At 39.6% G+C, this 18552-nt stretch overlaps 1 protein-coding gene across 2 annotated transcripts; it reads left to right on the top strand.

The window, feature by feature from the left end:
- Positions 1 to 4509: 4509 nt before the first annotated feature.
- Positions 4510 to 17122, top strand: ndfip2 (Nedd4 family interacting protein 2). 2 transcript variants are annotated; one of them, XM_029449658.1, is made up of 8 exons: positions 4510 to 4642; positions 12435 to 12657; positions 12884 to 13014; positions 13408 to 13495; positions 13886 to 14010; positions 14102 to 14168; positions 14272 to 14378; positions 14467 to 17122. In XM_029449658.1, the coding sequence occupies exons 2-7, from the start codon at positions 12537 to 12539 to the stop codon at positions 14373 to 14375; spliced, it is 636 nt and encodes a 211-aa protein (XP_029305518.1). In that variant the 5' UTR covers positions 4510 to 4642; positions 12435 to 12536; the 3' UTR covers positions 14376 to 14378; positions 14467 to 17122. The 2 variants fall into 2 exon arrangements, with proteins under 2 accessions (XP_029305518.1, XP_029305508.1); XM_029449648.1 differs by lacking the exon at positions 4510 to 4642 and adding an exon at positions 8692 to 8918.
- Positions 17123 to 18552: the final 1430 nt, after the last annotated feature.

The raw sequence follows: 18552 nt of genomic DNA, 5'->3' as shown, positions 1-18552 counted from the left end.
TGTATATGGGGGTTCTAGCCCTGAGGTGTATTGCACAGTTTATCATTAAACTAATCATTAAAGAATATCATCGTTCAGCAGTTTGAGCTGGGCATGTGAGCTGTTGTTGATAACAAGGCACATATTCTGTCTCTAGGACAGACTCAGGCCCACATACAGAAGCAACTCATACTCTTTTGTCAGTTCCAATATGCTATAATGAGGCCGGGGCAATCATGAGGTGTAAAGGGGAACACAATTATAGGATAATCAGGCTGGATGGAGGGTTAGATCTACGATGGTGTTGTGGGCAGAAAAACAGGAAAAGCTTAATTTTGTTAAATAAGTTAAAATAGCATATTCAGGCAAAGTGTTTGTTTATCCAGCCGTAACAACCTGCCTCACTTCCTGCTCACAGTACACACAGCTCTTTCCTCAGCACCATCAAACTCAAAGAAACCAAAGTGCAGATTTACTTCTTCTGCTGTCAAACTGTTTCTAGCACACCAGGTCCCTAGATCATCTCTGCACTCACTTTTGAGAGGGAAAAGACAAATACAAACATACTCCTACTCTTCAACTTTGTCAGGTTCTTTTGCTGTGTTGGAAACAACCTCTAACAGACCTTATTTTAGAACATCCAAACGGATAAATAATGAATAAATAAATTAAGGATTTCAGTTAATATCAAAGCTTGCAGTCCTGCCTGATTCTCAGGAGGTTGTTGAGAGGCTGACATATGAGATATTGATAGATGACCTCAGGCAAACAAGATGCCAAGTCACTAATAAAAAACGCTCTAGAGGGCCGTAAAGCAGAAGTCACCCAAAGGTTATCAGAACAAAAGACAACAGTATTTTTTACAAGCAGCATCCTCTCTCTCTGCCTCGCTATCACTCATTTTGATCTTATCGACTCTGTCTGGATCCTGATGCTGAAGCTTTCAAAAGCTGTTCACACATAAGTTAAAAATATAGCAAGGGATAACTAGATGTATAAAGGGCACAGCCTCTGGGCTTGACACCATTTTCTGGCAGTGCAAAGGATCTGGATCTGTATAATTGCTCAAAGAGTTATGATGATGCTCTGATATTAAGGGTGATAAATATTGTCAAAACTATACACGGATCACAGTTCTTCATTTACAGGCAATAAGCCTCAAAAGGCATTTATGGAGGTGGTGAGGGTAAGAGGCATTGTTAGGCATGAGCTGCTCTGAAGCACTGTGGTAAATGACTTATTGCTTTCATAAAAGTGCAGCGAAAAAGAATATGAATATTTAATTATTTCTTTTTTCATTTCCATAATAAAATAGAGATTATATGCAACTTTTATTGTTCCAATGGGGAAATGGGGTCACAACAGCAGCACATATTACAAGAATAATACATAAGAAAGAAAGAAAAATGCACAAAAAAGATAGAAAGAAACATGCAGGGCAAAAATATGTTTACAACAATATAGTATAACCTGTGGATAAACAAGACCAAGAGCCAACAGCGTGCTAGCCACTCTGTGAGCTAAATGCTAACATTAGCATGCTCACAATGAAAGTGCTGGTGTTTGTTTACAATGTTCACCATCATAGTTTGTCGCGTTAGCATGCTAATGTTAATTATTAAAACCAAAGCATTATATAAATTGACATGTTGACCTAATGATAGCATTGACTAAAAAGTCAAGAGGTCTGACGATAGCCGAATCTTAGTGAAAATAGTGTTTAAGAGCCGTTAAAAACAGAAACGTAGCAGCTTATAGTAATGCTAGGTAACGTTAGCATAGCTACCTTAGAGGGATAGGCCCCTAATGCTGTGTGGCTAATGCATGTTTCTTCTTTACTAAGCTAATACTAAATAATGTTTAGCATTTATTATTGTCCTGCTTTGCTGTTCACACAAAGTGACATTGTCTCCCTTTAAAATTAAAGTTATTTTAAAGTTTCAGTTAGTTTAAATCTTTGGGACTAGAATCTGTTTCATAATCCAAAGTGCATTCATGCTGGAAACATTAGCCTACTTCCCAACATCCACTTTTTCTCTCCGTCTGATGCACTCAGATCATCAATAGCTGCGAGATAAAAACATTTCAACTTTTAGCGTTGCTACTCAAAACAAGCCTTCAACAGTCGCATAGCAACAGCAGCATCCACAGCCGGGGCTTCCTACATACAGTAGCTGTGTTTAGTGCTGCTTGTTAAAAACGAGGCACCCCACGGACACCGGGGCCAAGCTGTTCTGATGGGAATATGACGCAGCTTATCGCCTCATTCGTCCCGTTTTTTGTTGAAAGTGCTGAGTGGACGGATCAAGGTGGATTTTCAACCCTGTTGCCTGACCCAAATAACCGCTTTTGAGCCCCGAAAACTCACGAGGCGGTGAAGATTCAGCTCGTGTTTCTTGTTGCGAAACTCACTGAATGAATTCTTTCTGATGTCTTCTTTCTTTCTGTTTCTCCCCTCCCTGCCTGCCAACTGACATACTTTCTTTTAATTCATCAGCAGCATGGCGAGCAATGGAGGGAGCGTGGGAGATAGTAGGAGTGAGAATGGGAGGATGGAGAGAAAGAAAGTGTGTTTCAGCATCAAAAGACTGTCTCGGAGACTAGGGGGAATACATTGACTCTTCGATGTGCTTTTTGATGATGCCTTTCTGTTTTATGAACTCAATGATACACAACAGCAGCAGCAGTGTATTAGCCTACTTCTCCCTTTACTGTTCTCGCCCTCTGTCTCGCTTGCTCCCTTTCCGTCATCAACGCTCTTGATTCCCTCTCTTGCATGCACCTTCTTTCTGCTCTCTCATTATAAGCGGTCCTTTTATTTTGTAAGACACACTTCCTGGCATCAGCTGGTAAACCAAGGGCGTACTGTACAAGACAATATTTTGATGGCTCATCCTTCCTACAACGAAACCTTTGAGTCCCCAGATGATAAAGTTTTCTTGAAGAGGCAACTGCACATCCCTGAATCATTAAACATTAAAAGGGCTATTCCCCAAGTGTTCGATACTACAGAGAATAACATGTCCTATTATGTATGACCCAGAAACAACTCGCTCATATCTTGAGTCACATCTGCTCACTGCAATAATTATTAAGAAGAAACAGGCCCTTTGGAGATAGATTAAAGAGAATACTGACCGCTGTTTTGCATGGTCAAACTGGGGAGGAAGCCTTTGTACTGCAACATACATCCCAAATGAACTTTAACATGATTGCATCTCTGCATCTCTAGTTCTTCAGCTGTCTGCGTCTCTTTGGAGAATACAATTGTGTCAGGCTATTTGATTTACCAGAAAAACATCATCCGATGACAATTAAATGTGTAAATTGGCAAACTGTTATTGACAGGAGGAGAGACATCTATCTCATAGATGCCATTTCAAAGATTGTCAGTTGGCACAATCGTTTCATCATGTTTGCATTTTGTTTTTTTACTGTAGCCTACAGTGTAACCTGAAAAAGCTCAGAAGCCCGCAGAGAATTATCACCAACTCTGCACCTCCTATAAACTCTACGGGGGAAATTTAGCGTCTTTTAGCTCCTTGTTTTCAGCTGGGGGTCAGTATATGGCTGTGTCTCAATTCAGGGGCTACAGCCATCGCAGGCTGCATTTGTAGACCGATTACGATGTCCCATTTCGGCGACTCCTTCAGATGCAGCCGACAAATGCGGTCTTCTTTTGCCAGATCTGATGTATCCTACACGGCCTCAGGTATCCCAAGATTCATTGCGCCCCTCGACCCAGCAGTAGCGGCAAATGGATATACTTTTAAATGTAAGAATTGGGTTTCACACTCATTTATTTTGCAACTTAATCTGCTTTTGTTTAGTGGTGTACAGCTAAACTTGCTCTAACATTTTGTTTTGTTTTAGGGAGAAGGAGACGGAGGCAGAACAGAGGAGAGCAGGGAGAGGATGGAGAGCAGGGAGAGGATGGACTCTTCTCTCTGCTGGAGAAACTTGTTGACAAATTAAATGTAAATTAATTGAAATAAATAATATACATAATGATGAATATATTGTGTATTTAATTTACATGAACTATAAATGAAAAGTAATGAAGTTCAAGAAGGATTTATTTTGTACATATGATTTATTAATTTAGAAAAGGGATTATTTAGTTTATTAAACTTACCTATCAATGAATGGAAATGAATTATCGAACAAAGAAAATGATTGAATGATTATTATAAACAAAAGTATTATAAAACAATATAACATTTACAGGGCTGCCACAATAAAGCCCCTGCTGTCTCCTGATGCATCGTCTAAAATACATTATCGCCGGTGATAAAGCATATCTTCAATAATGATTGAAAATAAAGTAAAAGTAAAAATATTATCTCTGGGAACAAATGTTAAAGTAAGCCGTCAACTGTGCTTGATAACTTCAGAGAGTTGCTAGGCGACGGGAGCGGCAAAATGTAAGGGAGTGAACAACTGGTGACGTACCAGGAAGTAGACTGGACCGTCTCATTTCATATACCGCTCGGTTCAGCCTTCGCGAAGGCTGCAGCCCCTGAATTGAGACACAGCCTATATTTGTGCTGATGAGTAATGAGGATCAGGTGTGTAGACATGTGACTGGTCAGGTGTTCAATTAGGCGGGAAACATACTGAGGACGACTGGTGGGCAGGTGATGAAAAGCAGGCTCCTCTGCAGGTATTTAAATTCTACGTTCTCTTGATTTATGATGGACGAAATATTGTTACATTTTTCATTTATTATGAATGAGATCGTAAATTCTTTCTCAATTCTACGACAGAACACAAGATGAAATCACTTGTTACACATTCCTATATTCTGTGTTCAGACAATATCAGCCTGTCCTCCCATTTGTTCTCCCTCCCCACACACACACACACACACACACACACACACACACACACACACACACACACACACACACACACACACACACACACACACACACACACACACACACACACACACACACACACGACAGGAGCTGATTATGATCAGAACAAAGTGAGTGGTGGCTGCCAGGGAGAGCAGGCGCGTAGACACAAAAGTATCTTTGTTTTAAATGTCGCCATATATCTCCAAAAAGGTTAACGAGTCTGTTTTATCATTCTGTTTGCAGATTTCCAATCAAATGTGTTTAAGTCACGCAGTAAGTGTCAATTTGCTCTTTTATTGGGAACAAAGGAAGCTAAGAAACCGCTCAATTGTGGCTTTTCTGACAAATTAAATGCACATTTTTGACTTTGAACAATCGATTTAATCCCACCTAGATGCATTAGCATATTTGGATTTGAAAGTGTAAGTGAAAAATAAAATTCCAACATTATTCTATTCATCTAGTATTCAGGAGAAGTGTGGTTCAGTGTGTTTTCACAGCATGTATAAAGATACAGCACCTGAGAAAATAACCTTGTGTTTTCTGCCCTCTGTTGGACGCTTTAAGTATATACAGCATGCATTCACTGTATGCCCCCCCCCCATCACAGATTCACACGCCCACACACTCATCTGCAGACACAGAGAGGCGTGTGTGTGTGATTAATGCTCTCCATTTTCCCATTTCTTGCTAATTAGCAGCTGCTTGTATCTCATACCGACAGTTATTTAAAAGACATTTTATTTAGCCTGTGTCGATAGAGCCTCAGACACCATAATTACACGTTTAATTACTCCATGTTTGTAGTTTGTACTGTGCAGGGGCCAATTTAATGGACAGAGTTTCTGCTTATTTACACTTTTCAATTACTGCTCTCTCTTCATATACAGTCCGTGTTAGAGAGGTGGGCTGGACGGCAACTCAATTCAACGTTTTTTAAAATATATTTAGTAAAAGCTGCTTGCATTGTGTGTATCAGATTTATAAGATAAAGAATATACCAGAGACCACATGTACTGTACATAATATTTGTTATTTATATTTATTATTTTCTACACTTCTATTGTTTTAGTTATGCAAAAACAACAAAACAAGAGAAATGCATTGAGATATATTAATCATTAAACGTATTTGATTTGAAGAGTTATAGATTTGTTTAGATAAGAACGTAATAATTAACTGCTATAGATTTATTCATTCTAATATTCGTTAAATTAAGAATAAAAAATTAAATGCTAAAGGATATCAAAGTCTTGTTTTTAGTCTTTTAAAATTATTTAATTGAACACATTAAAAAGATTTTTGCTAAATGGACTTCTCCTGTTTGTGAGGCTGGGAATGACTGTTGGTAGAAATGATGTTTAATCAGTAATATCCATAAAAATACATAACCTTCTACCTTTTCTTACTCCTGTGTAACCCCCATCTCCACCCGAAATACAGTACAAATGCCGTCCCTTACGAAAAATGACTTGTGTGTATGTATATGCAGCATTTCGGAAATATATTGACTTCCTCAAATTCAATTTTCCACACATAAATTGACTTAAATAGTCTTGAAATGTAACGTAAAATACACTGCAGCTACAATCAAACTACTTCTTGTGTCCTTGCAAAGCTAACAGATGTGTTCTCGTGTAACACACGCTCGCCTCTCCTCCAGTCAAACTGCACAGCTCTCACAGCATAAGAATGAGTGTGCAGCATCTGACAGACACCCACTGTTTCTTTATATAACACCTTTTTACAGCCCCTATTTACCTTGAAATGATGTTGCCAAGTAACAGCATCCTGATTGTGTGGTGTGTGTGTGTGTGTGTGTGTGTCTTCTTGCAGGTGTGTGTCAGTGATGGATGTGCTAAAGTGCCGTTATGGGCCTCTAACAGCAGCTGGGCAAATGGCTTCAAGTCCTCTTTACTCTCATGCAGGTCTGCTGCTTTAAAAAGGTGCAGGCAGGAACTCGTATATCACTACTGCACATTAATCCTTAATGCTGCTAATGCCCGCTGCCTTGCAAAGGGCAAAACACTTAATGATGCAGTTTATTGCACCTGATTTCTTCCCATCTTTTTTTGCATCCCACCTCATGTGTTTTTCACACTTTCTTCTAATCTCTTTCACCCTCTCCTTCCCTCTCTGTCTCAGCATGAGCTGCTTAACTGATACATGTACTACAGTAATCCCCTTCTTAGCGAATGGGATTAATATTTAATTCAAGAAGAGCCTTTTATCAATACACATGTTCACCCTGTTTAGGGTGGCTTTACCCAGCTTTTGGCAAATTGAAGGAATGGTATGAATGCCATAGATTGTGCAGATAGGAGTGTAAGGACAATTTATAATCACACATCTGCACCTCTTTAGTGTGCATTTTTCAGCATCTTGCTAGAAACACAGTGCGAGTCACTGGGGTTAAACAGGAAGTTTGAAAAACATTTTATGAGCAATGCATCACAGCAACACAATATCCACTACACTCCTATTATTCTAAACACAGCTGCTTCTACAGGGTATGCATCTTTCTGGAAACTCCAAACTAAAGTCAATCCATAATGGTTTCTGAACCTCTTGGTGCTTTATCCTTAAAACTCCAGAACTTGCATTCATAAAAGTACCAAGAGCCTATTGTGCACTGATCCACTGCAATGCTGATCCAGGATTAGCCCAGAGGCCAGAACACATGACAGAGTAAACTTCAGGATGAGGGAAAGACAAAAACCTGCCTCATATATGGGTCTTTGGAAACAAACACAAGCATGCTAAAGTGTCTCGACTGTGAAATGGCTCAGTGTTGTTTCTGTTTGACAGTGAGCTGTTAATGTTGGCAACATATAGCAGAATGCGATCCCCCCCATATGCTCACAACCTAGAGCAAAAGAAAGTCCATCTGAGGTTATTCTCTGCAGGACAGGCTCGCGGGGGGGTCAGGACCTGCTTGTTTCTATGGTGTTACACATGCAAAGGGGAGCAGTGCTAAAGGTCACAAAGTTTTCCTTCGAAACCTGTGATTAATAATCTACAACAAAGGTTTAACTTCTTAAGGTTGTTGCATGAAAAGTGCACGCATTCTTGCAAAACAACTCTGCTCAGCTGTCATGGAGGTGGATTTATAAGTGAACGGTTCGTCCATAGGACTTCCTGTCTATGTTGGCTTAGAGATAAAGTTGTGAGAAGACCATGTGATGTGGTTGAAAGCTCCAGAAAAATGCTTATTTTGTTAAATGTTGCATTTTGTTATCCACTGCCAAACGTTCTCCGTGGCTTATTTCTGCAGCTCCCTTTAATAATTAACATTTAAATAAAAATAAAAACTATACAATGCTTAAAAATGTAACTCACTTTTGATAAATAAGGGATTATTTTACATTTTTGTCTTTAAAAAAACTGAGGCATGTAAAATTAATTCCATATGGAACATGATGGAAGCAGGTCGTCGTGGTTCTGTGATAAACGATGGTTTTGGCTCCATCTCGTGGCTCGTTTATTTATATTTCTTGTTTGCATTTGCGTCATCACGCTTTGCTAAATCCGTGGAATTCCGAGAACAACCCCGAGCCATCAAGTTAGCTCGAGTCAGACTAAAATCAAATAAGGGGATTCAGCTTTCAAAATAAAACATCTTAATCTGTCAAAAATTGTTAATTTTTATTTTAGGCTACTTGAATACATTTTAGAGTGAAATATATGAACAAACAATCAAACTAACCAAGAGTATATAGATTAGTTAAAATTGGCTCTACATTGACCAAGTGATGTGTTGATGAATCATTAATAATATAACATATATAATAACATAATTTTATTTTGAAATATTTGACAGGAAGTATCAGACTCCATTAGTAGTTTGACTTCGTTGGTTTTACCAACAACGGTATTTTTCTAAGCGAGTGCACTCAACATTGCAGCCATTTCTGTCATCGGGCTGTTTCCTGTTTTTCTACGTTGTTTGAGAGAAGTCTCTCCTGTCCGGAACACATTTAGGGGTGACAACAACTCAGATTTTCCTCTCGTTTTCTCGGCTGGCTTGTTTGCCAGCTGAATCTCGTCGGGATGGACCCAGCAAGCCGATACCAAGTGGTGAGTGTGGACAGATCCGATCAAAACACCGTTTGATAGCTTGGCCTGTGACAGGAAACAAGGCCTTGTTAGAATTAAGGCATTGCTATTTTCTTTTTTTTAAAGTACAAAGAGCTATATTTCTGAGAGACGAAAGCAAAACCTATCCATTTGCCGTTGAATGTTTACTTATGTTGTGTTTTGGCTGTATTTATTTCCTCGGATTGTTTTGTTATGGCTGACAGATAGCCCTCAAGCACTTCCGCATTGGCTAGGCTAACGTTAGCTAGCAAGCTAACAATAATGTTGAAGGCCTTGAAAGTTAACATCCTAATAAACTATGTTGGACACTTTATAGACCTTCAGTTGGGTATATTTACTTGCTTACTGTACACCTTTTGCTAAGTTACACAACTGTTGACAAGCTAACACAAGTGTAAAACAAGCTGTAGCTGTAAGTTAGCGTTAGTAGGGGAATTTATTTGCTAGCTAATATTTAATGTAACGTTAGCCTAAAGGGACTTTTTAAAGCCACTTAACTATGTGTTATTAGCAAACGCCCCGGTTAAGTATTCAAGTCCAAAGGGTTAGTAAGAGTCCTGTGAAGGAAATTATGCTTATAACTAAGAAACTAACTAACTTTTCAAAGGTATTAGACTATGTTATACCTTTTATTAAGACGTTTATTGACTTATTGGCATGTTTGGCAGTAACATTTATTTTCCCTTTACTAATAAAAAGCAGTGTAGATGTTGGGTTAAAACAAAATAAAAGGCAACCTCCCAAGTCCCCAATCTTTTGGGTGCTGGCATTAAACTTCTTGTTTTTTGCTGTTCTAAAAGTGTTACCAGGCATGTTAAGTAACAGAAGTGGCTTAGACATTTCTGAAAAACACTTGTGGCCACTTGGAGATAAAGTCTGCTTTGTGCTCTGATGCCTGTGGTTCTGGGTATGTGAGCGATAATCCCATAGGATTCAGTAAGAGCCAAAGCAAATCAGCATTGTGCTCTTAACTTTTCAGCCCTGGAGCAAAGTGCAGATTTCAACAAGCACAACACACATTAATCAACTTTTAAACAGAGGATTTAGATACTGTACAGTTCAACACATTCGAGCCAAGCTGATAAACGTTATCTGATGATGTTGTTTGTAGACAGACTGGTCTTCATTTCATTATATACTTTTGAATTTTGCCCTCTTGCTGTCTTATTCTTCTGCAAGTATACGGGCGAAGATGCTTTGAGCAGGCCCACATGCATTTTAGGTAAATTGTACACACAAGGAGACTTGTGGCTATGTTATTAAGAACTTATGTAATCCCCTGTGCACGGGGGTGCGTTATGCTTTGTCCTTGATTCCCAGCCACTCATTCACCCGCTGCCTTGTCCATCGACCCTGCACTAGTTGAGTTCTACAAGTTGGTTTAAATTCCAGGAATGTTCTGAGAGCTTTATCTTCATGGTGACGCACAATGGTTTTCTTTTAATTATGACTAAATTGTATTTCCATGGTCAGTAGTTAATTTAGCTCTCCTGTTGTTAGTCACCTGTGACGTAGTTATAAGTCAGCTGTTTTTACAAAGGGTGTTCCCACATTTGTGTTGTGTTTATAAGAATATAGCCATTACTTCATGGATAAAATGAGTAATTGTTTTGCTGAACTTCCCTCTTGGATAATTGGAATTGATAAATGTGATGGAAATAAATAGGTTTTAACCTTTGTACACCAAACTAAAACTGCTAACTCGATGAAGGTCTTTGAATAAAATGGTAAAAACAGGAGGTTATGATGTTTGGTATATCAACACACGTACGCAAAACAACATCATACTGTTTCATGCTAACTTGGACATTGTGTACTACAAATATACTCTGCACTTAAGGTCACGTCACTTATCCTTTTCCCTTCGTTGTTAAGAAATGTGTTTTACGGCTCTGAACAAGTTGAACTAGCTCGGCCACATTGAGATGGCATTTGTATATCTTTGTTTTGTATAAACATACAATCATGTTGCTACTGGGTGATGTAGCATTGTCCTTAAAGTGAGATACTAGTGGATAAACCATAAAGCCAAAACATTATATGTTCTGCTGATTTTTGACCTGACATTAAAGGTCACTAACAGATATAGTGTCAATAAGGAGCGTGAGGTTTCACAATGCAGTTAACTTCCTCCAAAGGCACCTTGATGGTGAGGAGGAATCACTCCCTCACTTTGTTCGTCCAGAGTTCCCATTGCCCTTCTGTTATTTCAGAGGGTGTTTGACTCTGTGGTGTGTGTGTAACTGACTCTCTCAGCTGTAGTGGCGACGCTCATTAACAGATTACATGTACGTATCACTTTTGCAGAGACCTTCCTCTGTTGACATACCGATATAGTCTCACGTCTCTTTGCTTACAGTGTCAAACATTCTGCTGAGGGCAAACGTTGAAGTTCTTACCATGTGTGCCGTCATTTAATTCCAGCACATACTTCCAGATAGCAGTTAAATCCTGCGTTGTAAATTCTGTGGCAGCTTCCCCGTGTTTTGCCAGTTTAAATGTTCTGTTTGCATTCGTGGTAAATGAATACAGCTCTGACACAATGTCGAGAGAGTGAGCAGTAAACAGTGAAGCTGTCATCGATGAGATACAAATGGAGCTGGTGTTACATCCCTCGTAGTTAGGCAATCTGACTCCAGTGCGGTGTACCCTGTCGCTACAAGTAAAAACAACTTTATATATAGAAAGGTAATTTCTGAAACGCATTGAAAAGCTATTGCATAAGAATTGCAGACCACTTAACGTACCACAAATGTGGTTTGTTTTCATGAAGATGTTAAGGAGTGTAACTTTAATAATGTAGACAAACTAAGCAAGAACAGACTTTTATTTCATGGGATTTTGATTATCCAATGAATTGAAGATGCTTGTAATTGTTACACGTGAGAAATGGTTGATGCATGTTCTAGCATGTTTAACATAAATTAAAAATAGACGGGCTGCGGGCAAAACTAGACTTCCAAATGTTCAATGTAATAAACTTAATCTAGAAATTGACCTTCATCTGACGACTTTGATATGAATAATATGTAAAATACTGGAAAGAAATTGACCATAAGATGTAACTAAATATTGTGTTTCCTGTGTCAACGCACTCGTTCAGCTTAAAAATATCAATTCAAAAAAGAGAAAAAACGAATCAGTTCTGTCTGACCCACATAAACATCCTGACAAACAGAACCACAGTGTGCAAAGCTCATTTAGTTACATAATAACTACCTGTTGTTGCTGCTATCAGAAAACAGTTCTCAGACTATAAAACACTCTGCTTAATACGTGGCTAAAATAGCAAAGGCCATTTTTTATGGTCTTCTTTATATGTTTATGTTCTTCTCACATCTTTAAGAAGCTGAAGAAAATACAAGGCTGATGCCAGTTTTAGAAACTTGACACGGAGTGAACATCGCCTCGAGCAGCCACACTTTTAGGCTGACTGATCAGCTGATCTGCTTGTGCCGATTTCCTCTAACCCCCCGTCTCATCCTTTTCCTGCAGTTGCACAATGAGGACGACTCTTCAGAGGCTTCAACCAGCGAGCAGCAGCCGTGTACTTCTGCCACAGCCCAGGCTGGTACATCCAGCCAGAGCCAGGCCAGCATGGCGACTAGCGCAGCAGCAGAGGAAGCGTCGGGATCAAGGACTCAGGGGGAAGCAGAGGAAGAGGCCCCTCCACCCCCTTACGCCTCCATTGACCTGGGAGCAACCGCTGCAGCACCCGGTATGTAGAGGATTACTTTCCATTTTATCCAGTTCCTTTTAAATGTACATTTTCTTAGCTACAACTTTATTTTACAGCATTAGCTGTAGATTTATAGCAACTTCTGGAGTGTCATAAGTCATTGTTGATTTCCATGACTGCATTAGCACATTATTGGCAGCTACTGCATGCAGTCCCATTTCTGCCGTCTGTAACTGAGTCTTCTCCTCCTCCGTCGTTCCCACAGAGACTAGTTACCGAGTTGACTTCCCGGTGCCTCCGCCCTACAGCGTCGCCACCTCCCTGCCCACATATGACGAAGCCGAGAAGGCCAAAGCGGCAGCACTGGCTACCTCCACTGTAGAGGTGATGCCACGGGTGAGGACAAACGCTCCCACACATGATCCTCTCGTTACTTCTCTTATTTTCTGTGTTTCTATTGGCTCGTTTTATCAACTTCTTACAGCTTCATAATATTTGCAAGCTCGAGGTGCGTATTCTGTAACTCACGGACATGTAAGAATAAAATAAAGGTTTGTAATTAGTTTTCATCACCGCAAATGTATTTTGTATTACGTCTCTTACATGCTAAGCTACATATTATAAACTTGAATCATTCATTTCTAGAGTTGATTGAGCATTAATCAAGATGGCAAGTGGCAACGCCCGTGAAGGAAATGGCTCTCAGGGTGATCTGTTGACTTTGTTTAGTGGGTGTGTCTGTTACTGTACATCTTTTTTAACTGTGTGTGTGTGTGTGTGTGTCTGTAGGATGATGAATTCCCCCCTAGAGATGATTTCAGTGACGCTGATCAGCTTCGAGTTGGGAACGATGGAATCTTCATGTTGGCCTTTTTCAGTAAGTCTCATGTTAACGTTTGTAATGCTTCTGTTTAAACGTGAGAGGATTCTTCAGATATACCTCTCAGGTTTGACCCTGCTGTGAACACAACGTGTGATGTTCCTCTGTGGCGGCACAATGTGGCACATCTTTGTAGGATGTCACAACATTCAAACAAGGCCTTTTCTTTCAGGACTCCTAATCATCCTCCATCTCAAAGTCATTGTCATTAAACATGAATTCCCCAGAGCTTTAATTTTAGAAAAATCCCACAGCCATTTTCAAAATAGAATATTGCAGAAAAGTAATACAATTTAATTATCTTGTGTAAGTATAAGTTTTACTAAATGTTTCAGCATTAGCATTATTTTGTAAAGCAAAATGACCTTTTTGTTTTTGTCCCTCCAGTGGCCTTCCTGTTCAACTGGATCGGGTTCTGCCTGTCCTTCTGTCTGACCAATACCATTGCAGGACGCTACGGAGCCATCTGCGGCTTCGGCCTCTCCCTCATCAAGTGGATTCTTATCGTCAGAGTATGCTCACAATTGTTCTTTTCTTATCGGTGCTGAATTGAATTGTAACCGTCTTGTGAAAACAATACTGAAAGTGTGTCTCTGTGTCCAGTTCTCCGACTACTTCACCGGATACTTTAATGGTCAGTACTGGCTCTGGTGGATCTTCCTGTTGCTCGGTGAGTACGTTGCAAAGTGAAATGTTTTTTTGTTTTTCTTCTTCACTTTGGAATCTCAAGTGGCGATCTCTGTTGTGAAATGAACTGTGCTCTCCCTCCGCAGGCCTCCTGCTGTTCTTCAGGGGTTTCGTGAACTATCTTAAAGTCCGCAACATGTCCGAGAATATGGCCACCTCTCATCGAACACGCCTCTTCTTCCTCTACTAAAAGGTCAAAGTCAAATCTCTTGTGAAAAATCTAAAAATGATCGCGACATCTCTGCTCGCTCTCATGATTTCTTTTATTTGATTTCTCACAGGTTTCCACACCATCACCATTCCTTTCCGATGTGAAGTCACCCGTTTCCCCCCCCCCCCCCCCCACCCCTTTGATTAACCTGAGCGAGGAGCCTTGCAGTGAAGATAGGAAACGGGGAAGGAATGAAGGAAAGACGTAGGGAGAAAGTGTTACCAGTCTCATTAGAAGCATAACACAGCTCACTCTGAACTTCTGAACCAGGCTGGAAAATAAGTCTCTGATGATCAGATCTCTTCCCTTTCTTTGTTTTTCATTTCCCTTTGATTCAAAGCTCTTAACACAGTTTGAAAGCCTCACGTATGTGACATGTCTCTCAAGAGTAGTGCTTTTAAAATACATGACCTTAGTTACCATATCCAATAGTTGAAGAGACGCGGAAACATTACACGAAAGCACAATGACATTTCTTTAAGCCAACATCGTAAATGTAAGAAACACAAAACTTACTGTAGCTCATTTGCTATTATATTGCTTTCCCTGCGTAAACAAACAAGACATCAGTATTATCAGCTTACGTTTGGAACATTAGAATAGACAATGTGCCGGAAGTGGAAACCTTCTCTGAGCCTTTGATATTTAAATCTCCCCGTCAGCTTTGCCTTATTCGCCCGACTTCAGTGACAAAGAGGATTTGAAGCAGAGTGCAGCCCGTTTGACCACATTACAAAACATCTTGGAGCAGTTTCAGCACTGGTCTTCGCCATTCCACATTTAAGTTCAGGGAGTTTTGAACAAGTCTGACTTTAACCGCGATGTAGCATTTGCACGCCATCATTAGCACCGCGTCCACTTTAGCTGACATCTAACATCTCCGCCCCCTGAAATAATTAGGAAGCCACGAGGAAGGATCGGAGGTTTTCATCTTGAGGACACTCAAGTTTACATATCACAGACCCGTCAGACTCGTCAGAGCTTATTCCCTTTACTGTGACCTGACAACACGTGGCACAGGACAGAAAACAGCTTTGGATACATTGAAACTATTTCTTAATGTTCAATTTTTTGAGACAACCAATCGGTTAAATTAGGAATTTTTAACTTGCTGAAACAGGAAACAACATTCTTTTTGATACTCTGAGTCACTGGCAGTCAAATATGCACAACATTTATATGGATACATGTGCACAAACATCTAGAGATATTGCTTTATTTTGCTTTCTTTGCCTTTTTTAATAACAATTATCATGCTGACCTGACCTATGCAGTAAAGATGTTCGTCCATCATGACATTTTTAGAGGAAGAGTGCAACATTGAATCAAAGAAAAATGAAAAGCGTCTGCCTAACTACCAAAACCAAAACTTAATCAAATCATTTTTTCACTTTTTTTTTTTAAATGGGGTTCAGTTTCTCACTACAGATCTGCTTTTTCTTCTTCTCAAACTCCAACCTGATTGCCAAAATACATCTGGCGAAACGGTATTTGTGAGCCACTGAGGAGCGCAGCTAATCAGTGGAGGCTCCTTGGACAAATGAGTGTTTTTAGGCCACGCAGGCTGCTCCAGTCAGATCGGTGGAAAATGGCCCAAAGGCAGGACTTTGGGAAGTGAGCTTCATCTCCTGCTTCAGTGGGACGGATAATAATAATACAACTGTTGCGTGCCAGGCTTGAGTTAAAACCCTTTGGAATAAAAGAGTCGTATGCAATTGAGTTATTTGTGATGACCTACAATAATCCAAAGTCCTGTGAGCGTGGGATAGGTGTAGTCGAATAGTGTATTCATTTGAGATTGAGTCCACAGATAAAGCTGAGTGTGCGTGCGTGTGTACTGCACACACTTGCCAACAAAATAATTTAAATGACCAGTAAATCGGTAATAAAATGTGTGTGATGCTCCATGTTCATGCAGAGGAACCCAACACATGATCCCTCTCTGAGAGTTCAGCTTTTATAATCGGGCTTCTTTTCATGGCGCGAGAAGCTTTCTGGTGATGTGGCTCTTATCAGGACGAGAACACGATCAGCAGATGTTGGAACAGCGATGAAGCCAGGAGATGCCGTCCGGTGTGAGCTTGTGCGCCGTGAAAATGACGGCCTGACTGGACAAAGAGAAACATGCTTTTTGATTATTTTTGTCATCACTGGAAATTAAATGTATATACCAGCTTATGCCAATTCATAATATTTGCACTTTGAAGAACTTTCTGTACAGTATGATTTGTGAATCTGCTTAACTTGTTGTGGTGGATAGAGAACAACTGGAATTCTTAATCATCCCAAATGGATAATTTGCCTTTTGCACTTTTTCTTTCTTTCTTTTTTTTATGATAATATTGTTATTGTGTGTCTTGTTTCATTGCTTTTAGCCTAAACTGTGACAGCTTAAGTATTGCCCAACTTTTTGAAATGTTTTTTTTTCTCTTCCGACTCTAAAGCGTCTTTCAGCAATATCAAGGACTTTTTAACGAATTAAAGCTCTGCCGCATGATTTCTCCACCTGAACGAGTGGGGTGATATAAGATTAATCTAGATTTCTTTGTTTGTAAATAAATGAAGAGAAAATGAGACGGCAGCCAAGCTTTTTTTTTTTGTCCAAGATAATCCTTGTATCGTCTCATGAAACAGTTGTTATGCATTTATTGTAACTGGAATTAAATTGATTAATGATTTCTTGCAAAAATGCCAATAAAGTTCAAAAGCCTGGCGGTTAAGTTTCATAGTGGATTTTGTTTGTTTTTTTTGCACTTAAAACCTGGATTTTGTCAGTGGAACTGAAGCAACCTAGTATTGTTTTTTACATTTGTATTTCTGTGGCGTCCACATTTAAGTCCTGAGACATAAACACTTACTGGCTGTCAATCATCAGGCTCATTCCCTGCTGTTGCTGCTTTGCTGTCAGCGTGAAAATTGACATTAAATCAGCTTCACTGGCCATTCTCTGGGGTATTATGTCCCCTGGCCTTCACCTTCACAGTTCAAAATTAGAGATTGCATAATGTTCAAACGTTCACATTTATTAGACCTGCACTACAAAGAGCAAAGAAAAGGTTTAACCACAGGGTCAGTCATGCACATGGTGTTTACTAAACATCACCATGTTACTAGTATTGTCATTGTGAGCATGTTAGCTCAAAGCACTGTACTGCAAGTGGGTTTACGTGTTCCTTAAATCCACTAGATGGAGCCAAGTACGTGTTGTGAGATTGTCCTGTAGTTTCATCAGCAGCTCAGCACACTTGCTTTTGAGAAAGCCTCGCTTCCACACAAGCGTGTCCTGTCTTTGGGTTTCTGTTCATTGCTTCATTTAATTTATGACAACACTTTTAACTGTTTTTGTAGGTATGATAAAAGGTGAATTTGGGTTTTTCATCTGAAAAATAAAGATCTTTATATTGATTTTCTAAAGTTTAAGGGAGAAGGGGACTTTTATTGTATAAAATCTAAAAGTCAAAATGTTCTAAAAGATTTAATTTAACACTGTTTCATTGATGATGTGATATCTTTTTTTTAGTCTCTAAACGTCTACGCTACACTGGTGATTTGTGACCCCTTATACTCTTGTGGTTTTCTTGAAGTTTAAATGGCGCTGCGACCTAACCGCTGATCCGAGTCCAGCGGTCCCACTCTTGATAAATAGAAGGCAGAGGCTCTTTAGCGCTGCTCTGGGACTGCTTTTTGCTCTCTGCTAGATCAATGTGTCCACACTCCAGTGCCTCAGGCTATTAACTATACCCTGTCTCCTCACACAGCTGCTCATGTTAACACCTAAAAAGCTTGGTTTTATGTGAGAAGACACCACTGGTCAGCTAGCAGAAAAATGACATTAAGTACTGCATCCTAAAATAAACTGAAATCCTGCAGAGTTGTACCATCAATGAAGCTCAGCCTGCGGTAATATTCTATCCAAAAGCTATTTCTTTCTAGTATTTCAATTAAAAATACATAATAACAAGTCTAGTTGGCTCTAAGTCTGTACACGCTGCAGTGTTTTGAGCTAAATGCTAGCATCAGCATGCTCACATGCTTACAGTCATGTTTACTTGACTTGATGTGTTGATTAAGGGGTACAACATATATTACACTACTTTTCTAACTATTACTGGAACAGAAATAGTTTCATAAATTTGTCATAATAATAAAATAACTG

The sequence above is a fragment of the Cottoperca gobio genome, chromosome 2 (assembly GCF_900634415.1).
Source record: "Cottoperca gobio chromosome 2, fCotGob3.1, whole genome shotgun sequence".
Classification (NCBI taxonomy): domain Eukaryota; kingdom Metazoa; phylum Chordata; class Actinopteri; order Perciformes; family Bovichtidae; genus Cottoperca; species Cottoperca gobio.
The sequence above is the reverse complement of the archived record's forward strand: the minus strand, read 5'-3'. Positions and strand labels throughout refer to the sequence as shown.

Coding starts and splice junctions, on each gene's coding strand:
- ndfip2 (XM_029449648.1), top strand. CDS start 8,892: ATGGACCCAGCAAGCCGATACCAAGTG. Junction 8,919..12,434: donor CAGCAAGCCGATACCAAGTG/GTGAGTGTGGAC, acceptor CTTTTCCTGCAG/TTGCACAATGAGGACGACTC. Junction 12,658..12,883: donor AGCAACCGCTGCAGCACCCG/GTATGTAGAGGA, acceptor TCGTTCCCACAG/AGACTAGTTACCGAGTTGAC.